This window comes from Cnephaeus nilssonii (assembly GCF_951640355.1).
Source record: "Cnephaeus nilssonii genome assembly, chromosome: X".
Taxonomy (NCBI): domain Eukaryota; kingdom Metazoa; phylum Chordata; class Mammalia; order Chiroptera; family Vespertilionidae; genus Cnephaeus; species Cnephaeus nilssonii.
Genome location: NC_137071.1, coordinates 19,013,833 through 19,031,625, shown reverse-complemented (window position 1 = coordinate 19,031,625; position 17,793 = coordinate 19,013,833). Strand labels below are relative to the sequence as shown.

The 17,793-nt window shown below is 37.1% G+C and overlaps 1 protein-coding gene across 2 annotated transcripts in view; it reads left to right on the top strand.

The window, feature by feature from the left end:
• The window catches only part of DMD (dystrophin), a 2,362,317-nt gene that overhangs the window by 1,930,638 nt on the left and 413,886 nt on the right, over positions 1–17,793 (top strand). For both annotated transcript variants that reach the window (XM_079764882.1, XM_079764883.1), the window contains exons 58-59: positions 14,063–14,183; positions 15,036–15,304. In XM_079764882.1, coding sequence (XP_079621008.1) covers positions 14,063–14,183; positions 15,036–15,304 — 390 coding nt within the window. The remainder of the gene's footprint in view (positions 1–14,062; positions 14,184–15,035; positions 15,305–17,793) is intronic.

Genomic DNA, 17,793 nt, shown 5'->3' with positions numbered 1-17,793 from the left:
TTTTGCCTAAGAGCAAAGGAAAACTCTTGAACCTAGGTCTCTATTCAATCTTCTGAATTCACTTAAGAAGATAGAAAAGAAACACACAATCAGTATAAAACTCTGTCAGATCTTGTCTTCAGTAGGTTTTTTTGTGTTTTTTGTTTTTTTAATTTTTTTAATGTTTATTGTTGAGAGTATTACAGATGTCCCCCTTTTCCTCCTATTGCCCCTCTCTACCTGGTTCCCGGGCCACCCCAGGCCCTCACCACCCTATTGTCTGTGTCCATAGATAATGCACATATGCATGTAAGTTCTTTGATTAATCTCTTCCTGCACTCCCACCCCACTTCCCTCTGAGATTCATCAATCTGTTCCATGTTTCTATGCCTCTAGTTCTATATTATTCATCAGTTTATTTTGTTCGATTCCTTTTTTGTTATTTTTATTGTTTTTTTAAAACTTTATTGTTGAAAGTATTACATATATCCCCTTTTCTCCCCACTAACCCCATCTAGCCTGCCCACTACTCCCCACCCCAGACCTTTACCATACTATTTTCTGTGTCCATGGGTTATGCATATATACAAGTTCTTTGGTTGATCTTTTCCCACTCACTCACCCACCCACCCCCACCTTATTTTGATTTTTAGATTCAATTATTGATAGATATGTGTTTATTGCCATTTTATTGTTCATATTTTTTATATTTTTCTCTTCTTCCTCCTCCTCTTAAAGAATATCCTTCAACATTTCGTGTAATACTGGTTTGGTGGTAATGAACTCCTTTAGCTTTTTCTTGTCTGTGAAGCTCTTTATCTGACCTTCAATTCTAAATGATAGCTTTGCTGAGTAGAGCAATCTTGGTTGTAGGTCCTTGTCATCATCACCTTGAATATTTCTTGCCACTCCCTTCTGGTCTGCAAAGTTTCTGTTGAGAAATCAGCTGACAGTCTTATGGGCACTCCCTTGTAGGTAACTAACTGCTTTTCTCAGGCTGCTTTTAAGATTCTCTCTTTGTCTTTAAGCCTTGGCATTTTAATTATGATATTTCTTGGTGTGGGCCTCCTTGAGTTCCCCTGTTTGGAACTCTCCATGCTTACTGGACTTATGAGTCTATTTCTTTCACGAGGTAGGATAAATTTTCTGTCATTATTTCTTCAAATACATTTTCAATTTCTTGCTCTCTCTCTTCTTCTGGCATCCCCAGAATGTGAATGTTGGTATGCTTGAAGTTGTCCCAGAAGCTCCTTGCAATATCTTCATATTTTTGGATTATTTTTCTTTTTGCTCTTCTGATTGTGTGTTTTTTCCTTCCTCATATTCCAAATTGTTGATTTGATTCTTGGAACCCTCTATTCTACTGTTGAATCCCTGTAAATTACTCTTTATTTCAGTTAGTATATGCTTAATTTCTGACTGGTCCTTTTTCATGTCTGAAATTCTCACTAAGATCTTTGAAAATCTCACTAAGTCTCTTGAAGTTCTCATTAAGATCCTTGAGTTACCTTATAATCATTGTTTTAAATGCTGTATCCAGTAGTTTGCTTGCTTCCATTTCATTTAGGTTTTTTTCTGGGGACTATTTCTGTTCTTTCATTTGTGACATGTTTCTTTGTCTACACATTTTTGCTGCCTCCATGTGTTTGTTTCTATGTATTAGGTAGAGCTCCAATGTCTCCTGTATTCCAAGAGTGGCCTAGTGTAGGGCCTAGTGTCTCAGCCTCCCCAGCTGCCTGAGCTGGTCACTCTAGGTCAGTGGTCGGCAAACCACGGCTCGCGATCCACATGCGGCTCTTTGGCCCCTTTAGTGTGGCTCTTCCACAAAATACCATGGCCTGGGCGAGTCTGTTTTGAAGAAGTGGCGTTAGAAGTAGTTTAAGTTTAAAAAATTTGGCTCTCAAAAGAAATTTCAATTGTTGTACTGTTGATATTTGGCTCTGTTGACTAATGAGTTTGCCGACCACTGTTCTAGGTGAATCCTTCTATGGACTGTGTGCACAGTATTGTTGTAGTTGAGCCTTGATTGCTATTGGAATCACTGGGAGGAATTGACCCCCAGGACAATTGGCTATGAAGACCATCTGCGACTACAGTGGAAGATCTGCTGTGCAGGAGACACCCCTAAGAAGCAGGACTGGCTTCAGTGGGGCTTTGGTGCTCACTGAGTCTGACCCTTAAGTGTGTCGCTCATGGATGTGTAAAGTTGTATTCTGTTGTGGTCTGAAGATGTCCATGAGGTGCACTGGCTCTGGGGCCTCCTGGCAGGTGCAGTCAGCCACTGCCTGTGGTCATCCAGCAGGAGCTACAGAGCAATCTGCAGATGGCTGGCTGCTATTTGTTTTGAGCTTGGAAATGCCCAGGAAAGGCTAAGCTGTGAAGCAAGGCAGGCTGCTGCTAGTTCTGGGTCTTTGGCCTCTTATTTATAGTTATGGGCACACAGATGCCAACTGATGCTTGTTTGATAAATTTTAGAAAGTCTGATGCCTGAGCCAGGACTGGTCATTCATATGGAAAATCCACTACAAACAGCTGGGTGGGGCTGCAAATTGGATGGGGCAGGGTTTCAGGGAATCACCAGGGCAAGAACTGAATGGGCCAGGCTGTTGGAAACTCAGATATGACTACCAGTCAGCTCTGCAATAGAGGAAGTCTCAGCATGAGAACAATGACCTCTGCCAGTACTTTTGTCTGGGAGAAAGCCACCCCTAAGTTATTGCTCCACTGCCAAACAATCCAATTCCTCCCTGTATATCTCTGAAATCCCCTCTCAATGCTACCCTAGTGTAGGAGCTCAGAAGGATTAAGTCTAAGTCCATGTGCTAGCCCTTTAAGAGGGACTGCCTGGGTCTCCAGCAGTCTCTGTGTCACTCAGCTATAGTCCCCACTGATTTTAAAGCCAGAAGTTAGGGAGACTTCTCTTCCCAGGTCTTGAACCCTGTACTGGGGGTCCAGTGTGGGGCTGGGACCCCTTGCTCCTAACAAGAGGCTTCCATGGTGTAGATATCCCTCCTGATTAAAAGCACGCCACATGTGGGTTTTGGACCAGTCCATTCTGCACCTCTGCCCCTCCTCCCAGTCTCAATGTGCTATCTTCATTACTTCTCTAGTTGTAGGGCTTCCATTCAGCAAGCTTTCAGGTGGTCCTGAATGATGGTTTTTCTGTATTTTAGTTGTAATTTTGATATGGTTGTGGGAGATGGAGAGTACCAGCATTTACCTACACCGCCATCTTGGTTTTCTTTGATACGTTTTGTATTTGTATACTTTTGTTTTACTTTGCCATGTTTCCAGGATTATAAATTATCTTATTATTTGTGGGTTTCTTGATTCAAATACAGTTTGTATAGATGTTTGGTGTTTAAATGATCACTTGTTATTGTAAACTTGTTCCTCATGTATTTGATGTGGCACTTTTTTTTTAATCACCTGCTTACTATTTATTGTAAATGATTAATGCCTTTTGTTATTGCTTTTTTATGGGAATACAAGTCCCATTAAAATTTCAAAAGTTGAAACTGTAATTAAATATTTTTTCACTTTTCTTTTCTACAAATCAGGATGTTTATAAATCAGGTAACATATTTGCTTTGTGTATCATTGAAGATTAATGATAAAATTTTATAGCAAAATACCATATGTCTTGTACTCTTTACTGAAAGTGAAAATATATAGCCCATCTCAATTACTGTGATGGAGGGGTATATGGTTTTCCTGTAGGTAAAATTCCAAAACAGTTCACACAGGTAGTTGGGAACTGCAGTCTCATTCCTCAAAACAATTTTTACACTCAGGGGAGTAAATCTTGGTTCCCCAAACTAGCTGGGAAGAATATCAACTGCAATTGGAATGGCTCTCAAGACTAATTAATTAAATAATGCTCCATATGCAGTGAAGTGTTATAAATAATTAAAGCTCAAATGTGCCTTAGCAAATATAAACTGACCAATTTTTATATCTTTTGAATACATTATCCTGACTTTTCCAGTCCTCATTACTTGCCTCACTAGATTGACTCATTTTCAATTAGTGTGTATTATTCTGGTCCAGATATATTTTTTAAACTGACTTTCTTTGTTTTACTTGAGCAGTCACTAAAGTGATATTTATTACTTGTCTAGTTCTGTGATTAACCTAGAGAGAGTTTTAAAAGAGCAAATCATAGTGGGGAATTTCTAAGTAGAACTTCAATACACTATGAGCTTATTTAATTCCTTTCATCCTCCCCAGAATCCAAATGGAGATTAGGTCTTGGTTATAGAACACTGTAGGTAATAGCTTTTTGTTTGCATTCTTACTAATGAAATGTTCATCATTAGGTTTTCATCTTTCAATTTAAAAATCTCTATACTTCCTTTCCTAGAGAGCATTAAGGACACCTTAGAAGCTTCCTGAGATTTTCTGGTTAAGATTTAGATATAAGTAATCAATATATACATTATTAAAAGCCATTATTGTGTGCATGCTGTTGACAAATGAAAAGGCTTGAATAAAATAGTTTACTTGTTCATTTGTCAGGTCATATATTATGCATGTTCAATTTCCTCAGAAGTCACCACAAAGTGAGGGAGAAATTCCGAAATTCAATAAAGCTATCCTGAAATCATGTTGTAGATTATACATTTGTTTAAGCTAATTCTGTTATCAATGCTGACCTGCTTCCTTTGGGTAATTTTAGTATGTGTGTTAGCTTGATGACTTTTCTTTCCACAGAAATATAAAATGTCTTTGGGTGTCATTTGTGAATGTTAAGATTCAAGTCAGCTCTGTGTTAGAAAAGAAAAGAAGTGAAAAGAAAAGAAAAAAGAAAGAAAGAGAAATACATTGTTTCCTATCACCTCTGAAAAAGAAACAAATAAATGAAGGTTATGATAGAGTAATTCATCCCAACATTTGATGACCTGGCCTCTTGAATTTTCTAAACAAGTTTGGTTGCCCTGCAAAGTTCGCTATCAGCTATGCCCACACTAAAAATGTCCACTTGTCTCTATTGGAAGAAATAGACATCTTTGTTATCTAGTCTTCATCACTAACAGAGAAAGCTACTTTTGTATAAGTTTGATATTTTATGCAGTCATAGTTAGGAATGCTGAATAGAAAAGATTTTCAATTATTTTTAACACTGCATTTCTTGGCATTTGAGGAAGTCTTCTGAAAACTAGCTATATCATCAAAACTTGAGAACAGAGTCATCTAGAGTTTGCTACTTTTCTATAATGACTATAATAAGATAAAATATGAATAATTTTATTCAAATTGATTCCTCTACCAAAGTCCTTATTCTAACCATGTCAAAATATTTTATATCTTGATAAAACTTTAAAAATAACATTTGTATAGTATTTTATCTTTACAAAGCATTTTTACACACATTCCTTTAATTATAAATTAAAAATAGCCCCTGCTATTTTTCTGTGTTTTCACTTGCCTACCCAAAAAAAATTTAGGAAAAACTGTAGCATAATTGGGACTCCTAGAATTTATTAATAGTAATAAATTTGTATTATTTAGTAATTAATTATTGATTGTGTATTATATGCTAAGGACTGAAGGTACGTTAGTGAACAAAATGAGAATATGTCCCATGGACCTTCCAATTGTAGTGAGGAAAATACACAATGAACCAATAAATTAATACAGAAAATCCCATTAGCCCATTGTTCTGAAGGGAAGATTTTAAAAAACAGAGGTAGTTAAAGACTGAGAGGTAGTGGCGTATCTGATGAAATTATATTTTAGCAGAGGCTCGTGTGAGTGAATAAGCCAAGCAGAGGCCTAAGTGAAGAGTATTATAGGCAGAAGGAGCAGAAAATGTAAAAGCCCAGATGTAAGAACAGGTTTGAGGTGTTCAAGGGATAGCAAGACGGGGCTAGTGGCAGGTTGTAAAGAGAGGCAAAGGCCAGATCACGAATTGTCTTGTCTTCCATAGTTTGGAGGTGGACTTTATTCTGTGTGTAAGAAGACATCACTGAAGGACCATAAGCAGGGATGATATGATCTGATTTATGTGTTTTGCCTGGTCAATGGAGAATTGATGGTAGGTAGAACAAAAGTGAAAGCAGGGAGAAAGGACGATGTTGAAGTCATCTGAGAAAGGGATAATAATGACTTGAACTGAGTGGAAATGATAGATGTGGTGAAAAATCATTTAATCCAAGATGCATTTTGAAAGTAGAGCTGATAGAACTTAAGATGGATGGGATGTGGAATGTAAGAGGAAGCAAAGAGTCAAGGATGACTTTGAAGTCTTTGGTTTGAGCAAATGAGGAAATGATAATGCCATTTATGGAGATGGGAAACATTTTGAAATGATTGTGGATGAGGGTATGTACATGGAACAGAACAAGAGTTCCATTTTTGTATTATATTGATAGAGACAAATAGTATGAGTCATAAATTATTCACCATTTACACTTGACAAACTCAAATTTTGGCTGAGCCTCTTGAGAATGGATATAAATTAATTTGTCACAGGGTTTCCTAATAATCCATTTCTATGTACTATTGCTTCAGAAGGAATTTCCAAAATGTACAATTTAGGCGCAATGACCTAAAACCTAGTTCTCTAAATGACCATGGGAACAGATTGACTTTTCACCAGTGATTTCTCAAGGTCAGCTCAGAACTTAACAACATTATTATTGTCAGTCGGAAGTGACTTCCCCAGTGGTTATTGGAAGCAGCCCAGCCTTAGGATTGAAAGTCAAACAGCTGTTCAAGATGCTGTGTGGGCACTAAACTATCCTTTATAGCATCACAGATCTGCTAGCAGACTGGACTCTGTTCTAGCCCATGCCCTTGATCTCAGAGAACACAACTCCAAAGTTTAAAAGATTTCCAAAAAAATAAATCTCAACAAAAATATTTTTAAACACATTTCCCCCCTAAACACTCAAAAGTGTTTTATCGTTGAATACAACTACATTTTTTAAAATAATAATTTCAGGCTTGAAAAAAATGTCCATTTATTTTTCAACTTTGCTTCAAATGGATTTAATTTCATTTATAAATGTGGGTCATGTTGTTGACTATCTAAGTAATGGCTAGATGTATCTGATAGTACAATCTCTTATCTTCACTTTTATTCAGAAGTAGATTGTGAAAATAAGATGATTATGTTGTCAAACTCATAGAACAGAGAGTAGCAAGGTGGTTGCAAGGGACTTGGGGGACGATGAAATGTGGAGTTGCTGTTTAAATGATACGAAGTTTCAGTTATACAAGATGAGTAAGTTCTGGAGATCTGCTGTACAACATAGTGTTTATATTTAATACTGAATTATATATGTAAAATTCATGTTGTGCTCTTAACACAATAAGAAAACAAACATGATTATGACCTTTCCTTTATAGCCCATATGCCCCATTTTCATTATTTCTCTAATGCTAGCTATCTTAAATGATATGAAAAGAATCCTTTGTCTTTCTGGTTTTTTGTTCTGTTGCTGCTTCCTTCAAATTTCTCTCTATCCCCAATCCCTATGAATTTGCCTTAGATCTTAGAGACAAAATTCCTATTCCTCTGGTTAACTACATTTCTGGATCTTGCCCTTTTCCAAGATGTTGGTTTCAAATTAATTGGGCATTGATTGTTCCTAAATCAGCATTTAGTAAATAAAGTATTTCTGATGTATTTTAATTCATTAAATATGGTGGTTCTTTAAATAAGGAAGTTCATTATGGTGACAGGATATATTTAGCAACTTTCTGATAAAAAATAAAAACAATATGGGAAGGATATAGACAAAGTAGAAATACTATGGAAACTAGAGTGATAATATAAGATGATAACAGTATTAAACAATAACCAAATTGCAGATAGAACTGTGTTAATGTCCTTGTCCTATGCCCACTCAGTAACTACTTGTTGAATGAATGGCACTGTTAGACCACTTTAGTTTTAAAAATTATATATGTTTTTATTTATTTCAGAGAAAGGAAGGGAGGGGGAAGGCCTTAGATAAATCCTAACTTATCTATACTTCACTTTGCATTAGTAAAACATTCATAGTGCATAAATATACTTTTATACAAACATACCCACTCAACCAAACTATTGACTCCCCAAGGACAAAGATCATGTTCCTACATCTTCTCTACCTTATACATAACAGAAAGTAAATATTTTGAATGAATTAATCAGCCTACAGGCAAGTCAACCAGTAGGTTAGTATTTTTATATGTATAAATACTATCCATCAGATCATTTAACCTTCAAAATAAATGGATTGACCTTGCCTTGGGATATACTGCTAGTGTAATTTTGTAATACATTATTTATGTAAGTTTATTCTGTGAAGCTTAAGTTGAAGGAAAAATATCAATATGCCTAATCTTTTCTCAGTTTTAAGGCAATTTTTTTTTTTCACGGAGATGCTCTAAATCTTTAGTGGTTGCTTCTAATTCTTCCACATCACTATTTCAGACCCTGGATGTTTTGGAAAGGGGAAAGGAAGTTATGGGGAAGAGGGTGGGTTCTAAAGAAAATAATTTTATCTGTTCAAAAGATTTAAGAAGTAAATATCTTAACATTTGAAGATTGACATCTAAATAGTGTAAGGATGTATTTTGTATGTGTATGGGAGAAGGGCTCTATATATGATAACTTTTTTACATCTGCAAATAACTGAACCAACTGATTTGATTTAAAACATTAATCATAATCTGTGAAACAAAATCAGTATTGTGTATGAGTATAAATTTTTCCAAATGTCATTCAAATCCACAGACTTTCTTTGAAAGACAAGACACTTATTATCAAAGAGTCAAGGCTCTTAACATTGAAAGTTCTTCCTTTTGTTTTAAAATGTCTCCATTTCCTCCCTTTTAAAATGCAATAAACAGTACAGGCAATTTATGGTAAGCAGATTAGGTACTGAAAATTTGACTTTTCATTATTTTAAGGCAGAATTTTCATGGGTTGCTTGTTTATTGTTTTGCCATTGTTTTTACTAAAGAAGGCTATCTCTTTTAAACTCCATGCTATATGGCCCACTGATGCCCATTGCCTAGAACAGTGTTTGGTACATAGTAGGTGCTCAAAATATGTTACATGAATAAATGGAAAATTATCTTTCATGTAACTTTATTTAAAATTACATATTTATATTTTTTCCCACACAATAAGAAACATTACCATTTTCTTTATCCTCTCATTTTCTTCAACCGTTTCTCACTTTGGGGGAGACTTTTTTTTTACCCATTTTTGTATTTTATCTAAATTTTCCCAAATTCTGAATATGTAGTCACTAAACCTTCTCTTTCATCCACTTTCTTTTCTTAATTTCAGGCAATGATGTGAAAATAATGATACTTATGTCTTTGTAATGACAGAACTTCCTTTGTCTTTTTCTTAGACTCATTTTAATCCTCAGTGATTCATGTTTAAGAAATGAACTCTGCAGCTGTGGTAGAACTAAACCCTTGGCAACAACTTGAGGGGCAAACAAGTGGTCTCTCACAGTGGACCAATGGTCCTCATCCTGGAATTGTTTGCTATTCAGTTTGAACAATGGAAATGCGTCATCAAATAGTGTCTTGGGTTTTGTTTTGTTTTTTCAGTTTGACAGGACCTTTAAGATCCATTTCCTGATTTTACAGACCTTGCTCCAACAATTATTTCCACTTTCTCCTAAGTCATTAGCATATCTCTCTGCTATGGTAACCAACTGTCCTGGTTTGCCAGAGACTGTCCTGGTTTCAGCAATGAAAGTCCTACATTACAAAATACACCTCAGTGAGCTAGTCAGAGAAAGATAAGTATCATACAGTCTCACTCATATGTAGAATCTAATGAACCAAATAAACTGATGAACAGAATAGATCCAGAGACATAGAAGCATGAACAGACTGTGGAACCTCAAAGGGAAGGCAGGTGAGGGTGGGTGGGTGGGAAGAGATCAACCAATGAACTTTGTATGCATATATGTGTAACCCATGGACACATACAATGGTGTGGTGAGGGCCTGTGGGGGGGCATGGGAGCAGGCTGGAAGAGGTTAATGGGGGGGGGGGTAATCTGTGTAATACTTTTAACAATAAATTAAAAAAAATACACTCAGTACCTGGCAAACCAGGATGGTTGGTTATCCTACTCCTAGCTCCCATTTTTCAGTGTATGTTCAAACCATTTCTATCCTTAAAAGAATATCCTTATTTCTATCCTTGTCTTTCACTTTACCTTGTGATCCTCTTCCTGCTCTTTTTCTTTGCACTCTCAAAATAAAAGATATCACAAAAATAGTTTTTATTTGAAATACCTGCTCCTTCTTCTCCCACTCACCCCTGAACTAAACCTACCTCTGAGGCTAATGCCCTCCACTAAAATTGCTCTTACCAAGTCACATGTACAATTTTCAGGGCTGATTTTGCTTTATCTCTGCATGTCATGATTGGACACTGTTGTTTACTTTGTTCCTCTCAAACTCTCACTCTCTCTTCAATAGTTCTAGACTCCTCATTTCCCCCAATCTTCCAACTATCCATTCCTTTTTGGCCTTTCAATGGATCCAATTCCTCTGTCTACCTAATAAGTTTTTATATTCTCCAGAATTTTCTTTTCATCCCACTCCACTAACTGAGCAATTTTATCTACTTACGTAATTTTAATCCTTGCCTATATGTATAATCATAGGCGCTCAATGGATATTATCTTAGTGAGAGACTGGCTCTTAAATCTCCTTTCTTCTTCCTAAATATGTGACATATTTATTTCCTTTTTGAATTAATATTACCTCTCTGAAATGAGCATATCATACCCCCTTATGCTTTATAGATGCCCCCTCATATTAATGTTGCATTTTAAATATTAATCTTTATTAAATTTATCCTGAATGTACATATGAGGTGTTCTGGACCAGAGACAGTTTTCTTTTAATTACTTAACAGTAAATATCATCACCACTCTCCTATCTCTGCCCAAGTCTTACCCTTAGGGAGACATGATAAGAGCTAATAAAATTTCTTCTTAACTAATGTATGGGTGCTCCATAGGTGAGAGACCAGGAAAAAATGATTTTTTTCTCTGCTTATAAAGGAGGAGGCAGTTTGAAAACATAATAGACCTGAGTCCTAACTCCATCTTCTCCAGGAGCCAGCTAGCCCCATGTTTCTCAGGTCTTACAACCTGGAACTATCTCAAAGGTCTGGACTTTTTTTAATATAAATTTCTAGAGGGATAACCACTCCAGTATTTCTGACAACTTGGAGCTTAACCTAGGCACTTACTCTGGGCTAAGATCATTTGGCCCTCTTGGACCAGAGAAATTAACTAGACAAATTACTACAGATCTAATTCCCATGGTCTGTGAAGGTTCTCAGGAGGCTAGAACATTTTATTGGTGTAATGAGAAATCCAGGAGAGTTTATTTTCTCATATTTAGTTTCATTGCACTCAGCATTCACTCTTCTACTCAACTAGAACCTAAGAAGTCATCCTTTCTCCTTCCTCTCCTTTATCTCCTGTATCTATTTAGGTACCAAATTCTCACTCACACCTCAACTCTCTAAATATTTCCCTGCTCTATCTCTGTCCTTTTTTTTCTGATACCATTGCCCTGAGTCAGATCTTCATATATTTCACTGAATTCTTATAATTGCCTCCTAACTGGTCTCTCTGATTTTATATCTGCCCTTCTCAAATACATACTCTGTATTAGTGTCAGAGAAATTTACCTAAAACACACATATTCCCACACCACCCCCCTGTTCAAATCCTTTCAAATGTTCCTGATTACCTATGACACAACACCTAGGTTTCTTAGCAAGGTATATATGGTCATAGGTTTAGCTTCAAATTCTGACTTAAAGTTATAATATGTTGCAAGATGACAGTGTCTTGCTTCATCTCTAGACATGTCCTCTCTTTATACTTTATGTTCTAGAACACTGGACTACTTGAGATAAGTACATATGACACTTCTGTATTATATCCTCTGTCTTCATACCTGCATTTTTGTCTTTTTTTGTTCCTCTTCCTCTGACCTGCTCTTTCCTGGCTAGCTCATGTTCATGCTTTTGAATTCTTTGTGAATACTATCTTCTCTAGGAAGCCTTTCCCAATTTCCTTGCCCATATAGGGCAAGTCTATAGCACTTTCCACATTATATTGAAATAATTTATGGTTTGACTCTTCTATTATATAAGTTCTTAAATGGGGAGGGGGCTATTTGATGTTCAACTTTGTATTTCTAGTCTCTAGCACAACCACTGAAATGTAGTAGTTCAATAAAGGGAGCCATTACAAATTTTATAATTAACAATGTCAGTATCAGTTGCCTCTTGTCAAGTCCAAATGGAGAGACTGGGAAAAATAATAATTTTCTTGAAGTTGGGAAAATTATATATATGAGAAAAAACAGGAATACAAGAACTGTATAAACACACACCAATTTCAAATGAAATGCTAGAGGGGGAATCAGACTGGTCTATAAGCAGAGTAAATAACCCACCTATTCTATATGCTTTCAAGAGTGCAAGAATATCCCACTATCCAGAAATTATAGCTCCATCCACAAGCTGAATTCTAATATTGCACTTAAAGAATTTCATTATTTTGGCTTAAACATCTTGCCTCTCCTCTACTGAATTGTAAAGTATCATTTTGCAAAGTATTGTTTGCAAAACTCAGAATTCCTTTAAATGGTGAACACCATTAAGATTTTATTTATGTGTCATACAATACAGTTCTAGAGAACTCCTATAACATAATATATCTGAAGTTTAAAGGACCTGTTAATTTTTCTCCTAGTAACAGAAAAGGGCTTAAAGTCAGTAGGCATCACTACCAAAATAGGATAGAATTTTTTAAAGGAATTAATAATTAAGCCCTAGATCAGGGCAACTATAATTACTATGGTTTTTACACTGATCTATTAGCATTTATATGGTACTTTATACTTTCATTAACATCTTCACATCTGATATTGTAGAATCTGGGTCAATAACTATCTTCAATGGTTTCATAATATCTGTTAGTTTATCCTAACCTTACATGATATCTCACAACCCTTAGCACTCAAATATGTATGAATTTTATTGTTTTCACTTTTTTTCTAGTGTGTTAGCTTTCTCCCTTCTTTTGGTCCTGAAACTTCTTGAAGGCAGAAACTCTGCATTTTGCTTTTCTTTTAACCCCTGTAACGAGGAAAATTGCACATTAAATATTAAAGTTGATAACTACTCCAGCTGACCTCAAGAAACCTATTGTAAGTTTACCCATTTGTAGAAAATTATTCCTACAATTCCTATCACCAGTATATCTCAAAATATTTCTACCAGTCTCAAAGAAGTTACAATGAATAATGCAGTAGGTATGTTTTTAAGCTTGAGTTTTTTTCCTTAGTACTGTTAATATGTTGTTTTATTTATTGTCTAACAGTTTGGTAAAATTAATGGCAATTATCAATTGGATGGGTTGTATACTTCAATACAGCCTAAGTTCTTCTAAATGGCTCTTTAATATATTTTATTGATTTCAGAGAGGAAGGGAGAGGGAGAGGGAGAGAGAGATAGAAACATCAATGATGAGGGAGAATCATTGATGGGCTGCCTCCTGCACGCCCCCTACTGGGGATTGAGCTCGCAACTCAGGCATGTGCCCTGACTGGGAATCAAAGCTGTGACCACTTGGTGGTTCCTGGGTCCATGCTCAATCACAGAGCCACCCCTGCCAGGCCCAAATGGCTCTTTAGGCTTTCAAGTATGATCTGGATAACCTTTCTCTTGGATATGTACAAGTTTTCATTAGCCCTATTAGGATTTTGCAAAATATATCTTGTGATTTTAGCTCTAGATTTTAAGTTTGGGAGTCAGGTTATATAAATAAATCACTTTTATCTTAATGAAAGGGCATTAACATATCTTGAAAGCTTTCCCATTCTCTCCAGAATAGTTTATAAACATAGTTGTTTCCTGATTAACAGAAAGATCCATATATCCTTTATCACTTTATAACTATATGTTTATAAATAAAAGACATAGAAATTGACCTGGGAATTTTATAACCAAGTTCTGAACACCCAGGATTAATTTTGAGAATAATGTCACAAGCCAAATAAGCATTTCTTTTTATTTCATTTCACAGGCCTTCAAGAGGGAATTGAAAATTAAAGAACCTGTAATCATGAGTACTCTTGAGACTGTACGGATATTTCTGACAGAGCAGCCTTTGGAAGGACTAGAGAAACTCTATCAGGAGCCCAGAGGTAATTGAATGTGGAACTGTAATAACATACTGATAGAAGGATCAGTGGTGACTGAGTAGCCCATCCATTCTGGCTGCCAGGGTCTGGATAGCTCTCACACTTTGAATTGATTCAAATTGCACATAGATGTTGAAAAAGAATAAGGAATTCTAAACCACCATGCATAAATCTGTTTGCACATTCATAAGTAAGCATTAAAAAAGATTAGTGGTCAGCTATTGAAACATTTAGAAAATAATAAACAAAAGAGATTATCTGTAAGGAGGAATTCTATTGTTACAAAGATCCAAGTTAATTTACAATTTAAGAGCTTGACTGAAAGTAAATTAGAGCTTGTGGTTTGCATCCTAATATTTTCTCCTCAATAGCTTAAATGAATCTTGGATTATCTGATTGATAAAAGGTAGAACAAATTCACTCAGGAAGACAGACTTGAGATGTGTTGGATTAGATCTGAATTTATGCAAAAGTGCAAAAGAGCTATTAATCTGTAGGTTGGCCTCTTATTAAGCTGTACTCCCTTTCTTCTAGTATGACCTTACCAATAATGTTTTTAAAAAAACACAAATACTAGTAGATCCAGAGACAAAGAAACACTGAACAGACTGTCCAACCTCAGAGAGAAGTCGGGGGGAAGGGTGGTAAGAGATCAACCAAAGGACTTGTATGCATGCATATTAGCATAACCAATGGACTCGGACACTGGGGCGGTGGGGGCTTGTCCTGGGTGGGGGAATTGGCGGGGGGAGTCAAACAGGGAAAAAGGATACATATGTAATACTTTAAACAATAATTTAAAATACCACACAAAAATGGAATGTGCCCTAAAACCTTGTCTTATTACCAATTTAGAGCTGCCTCCTGAAGAAAAAGCCCAGAATGTCACACGGCTCCTACGAAAGCAAGCTGAGGAGGTGAACACTGAGTGGGAAAAATTGAACCTGCACTCTGCTGACTGGCAGAGAAAACTCGATGAGGCCCTCGAAAGACTCCAGGAACTTCAGGAGGCCACAGATGAGCTAGACCTCAAACTACGTCAAGCTGAGGTGATTAAGGGATCCTGGCAACCCGTGGGTGATCTCCTCATTGACTCTCTTCAGGATCACCTGGAAAAAGTCAAGGTACCATCTACTACTTTGCTTCAGGGCCCTTTGAGAGACTCAAAAGAGGTTCTCATCTGAATTCTAGTGCAGGGTTTTCTTCTTACAAGGTTAAAAATAGGGCCTGTAAGCATTAGAAATCTGTCCATCTTTCATAGGTTCAGTCTTCTTGCATGTGATATTTTCTTCAAGAGAAGATAGTGATCTAATCATCTGCCTGTCTTCAGCACTGTAAAATGAAAAATTTAAAAGTTACAGGGGAAAAAATTATTTTAATTTAATCAGGAAATTCATTTAAGTGTGTGTGTGTGTGTGTGTGTGTGTGTGTGTGTGTGTGTGTTTTCTTTGTGGTATTTAGTACCAGAGTAGAAAAATATACAAAACTTAGTCAAGAGCCGGGTTTCTAGATTTTGGACCATTTGCTAATGAAATTATGTGACTTGGGTGAGTTTATGGTACTGTTATAGCTGTTAACATTGCCATTCCCTTAGAAGGCATAGTATCCTATCTAATAATAGAGTAATATGCAAATTGACCACACCTTCGATACACCCACCAGCCACGCCCCAGCCACGCCCACCAGGAAACCGTCGCAGGGACGCTGAGGTGCGGCCGAGCCCAAGGCCCGAGGCTTTCCCGGCCTTGGGCACCAGCGGGGAACCTGTACGGATCGCAGGCAACCACCGGGGGTCTGCTCCTGAGATCCTTAGCAGGGACGCTGAGTGGAGTGCGGCCGAGCCCAAGGCCAGGAAAGCCTCCACCCAAGGTTTTCCCGGCCTTGGGCACCAGCGGGGAGCCTGCAAGGATCGAAGGCAACCACCGGGGGTCGGCTCCTGCAATCCGTAGCAGGGAGGCTGGGGTGCAGCCGAGCCCAAGGCCGCCGCCCAGGGCCAAGCCCCGACCCTGAAAGAAGGCAGAAGGTGGTGGCCACAGCCAAGGCCTGGGTCCCCGGTGCCAGCAGAAAACTGGTACAGGCAGCCAGGTGAATGAAAGTCTATTGCACGAATCTTCGTGCAAATGGGCTACTAGTATTCTATAATTTGGAGTTGTATTAGTCCACTGTAGATATTAGGAGATGTCATTATATATTTGGAATACTTTCTAAAATTAAATTTACTGATATAACATCGGTTATTACATTCAATTTTAGCTGTACAACTTTATAATATGACCTCTGTATACTCTATCATGTGCTCACCACCCAAAGTCTAGTCCCTTTCTGTCACCATATAGTTGACCCCCTTTACCCTCTTTATCCCCTCCACCCTCTTTCCCCTCTGATAACCACTATACTGTTGTCTGGAATACTATCCATGAGACCAAAGTTACATTCCCTTGTGGCATGAAGTTGATAAATATATTTATAATGAAAGAATATACATATTTAGAAGTATCATTGTGAAAAGTAGCAACTTGAAACATATGTTGTTTACTCATCTAGTGTCAAAACCAACAAATGTCCTCCCAAATTCAAATTCAAAATAAGTGAATTCTCACCTGCGTTTGGCAAGTCTGCCAGCACCCTCATTCTGGAAGGTCTTTTCTCCTTTGCCTTTCATGGCACTGTTCCATCTACATTCTTTTTCTTCCTTTATTTTCCTTAATTTGGAAACCCTACCTGGCCTTCAAATATTGGTGTATCCAAATTTCTAACTTTAGCTCAATTCTCTTTTTATTGTATAAATGCTCCCAGTTTGAAATGGCATGGATGGTGACAAATCTGAATTTATAGTCTGGATCTCTCTTCTGATTTCCTAACCCATGCTCCGTTAGAATAAAAATACAACCACTCTGAAACCAAGTTCATTCATTCTTTTATTCCTGCATCCATTCCTTACTGCTTTCCCCTTTTATCTGACCTTTCTTCCGTGTTTCATGTTTCAGTTAATGGATCATAATCCAACAAATTGCTCAGGCTATAAACTTGAAATCCATCCTTAAATCTGTCTACATTTTCAGTGACTGCACTTGATTGCTCATTTTATCTCAAAATATCTCTTTTATATTTTCTCTCCACTTTTTCCATCATGTTGTGTTCTAACCCCCAGTATCTGTAACTCAGATTGTTGAATTCTGCATCTTAAAAAGCCCATTCCCCAGTCAGTGTACCTGGCATATCAGACACACTATATTTGAAATATTTGGTGAATACATGAACAGTTTATTTATTGATATTCCTGCATTAGTCATCCTCTTACAACTCTAATCCAAACTCCTTGCAGGAGACTGCCTGCCTTAGAATGAAGTCCAGTGAATGAAGAGGGCAAGTGGCCCTTTTCTCCCTAGCCCTGGCTTCAGTTCCTGACTGTTGCTCCCACCCTCCATGTTATTCAGTTCACTCTGACTGTGCCTAAATAAAACATCTTTTTTTTTATAACTCTACCTTTGCAAATGCTCTTCTCTCTGCCTGGATCACCCCATATTATCTGCCCGATGAACTTCCATTCTAGTCCTCAAGGCCCAACTGAAATGGCACCTGTCTGCAGTTTTCCTTAAGTTTCTCCCACCTC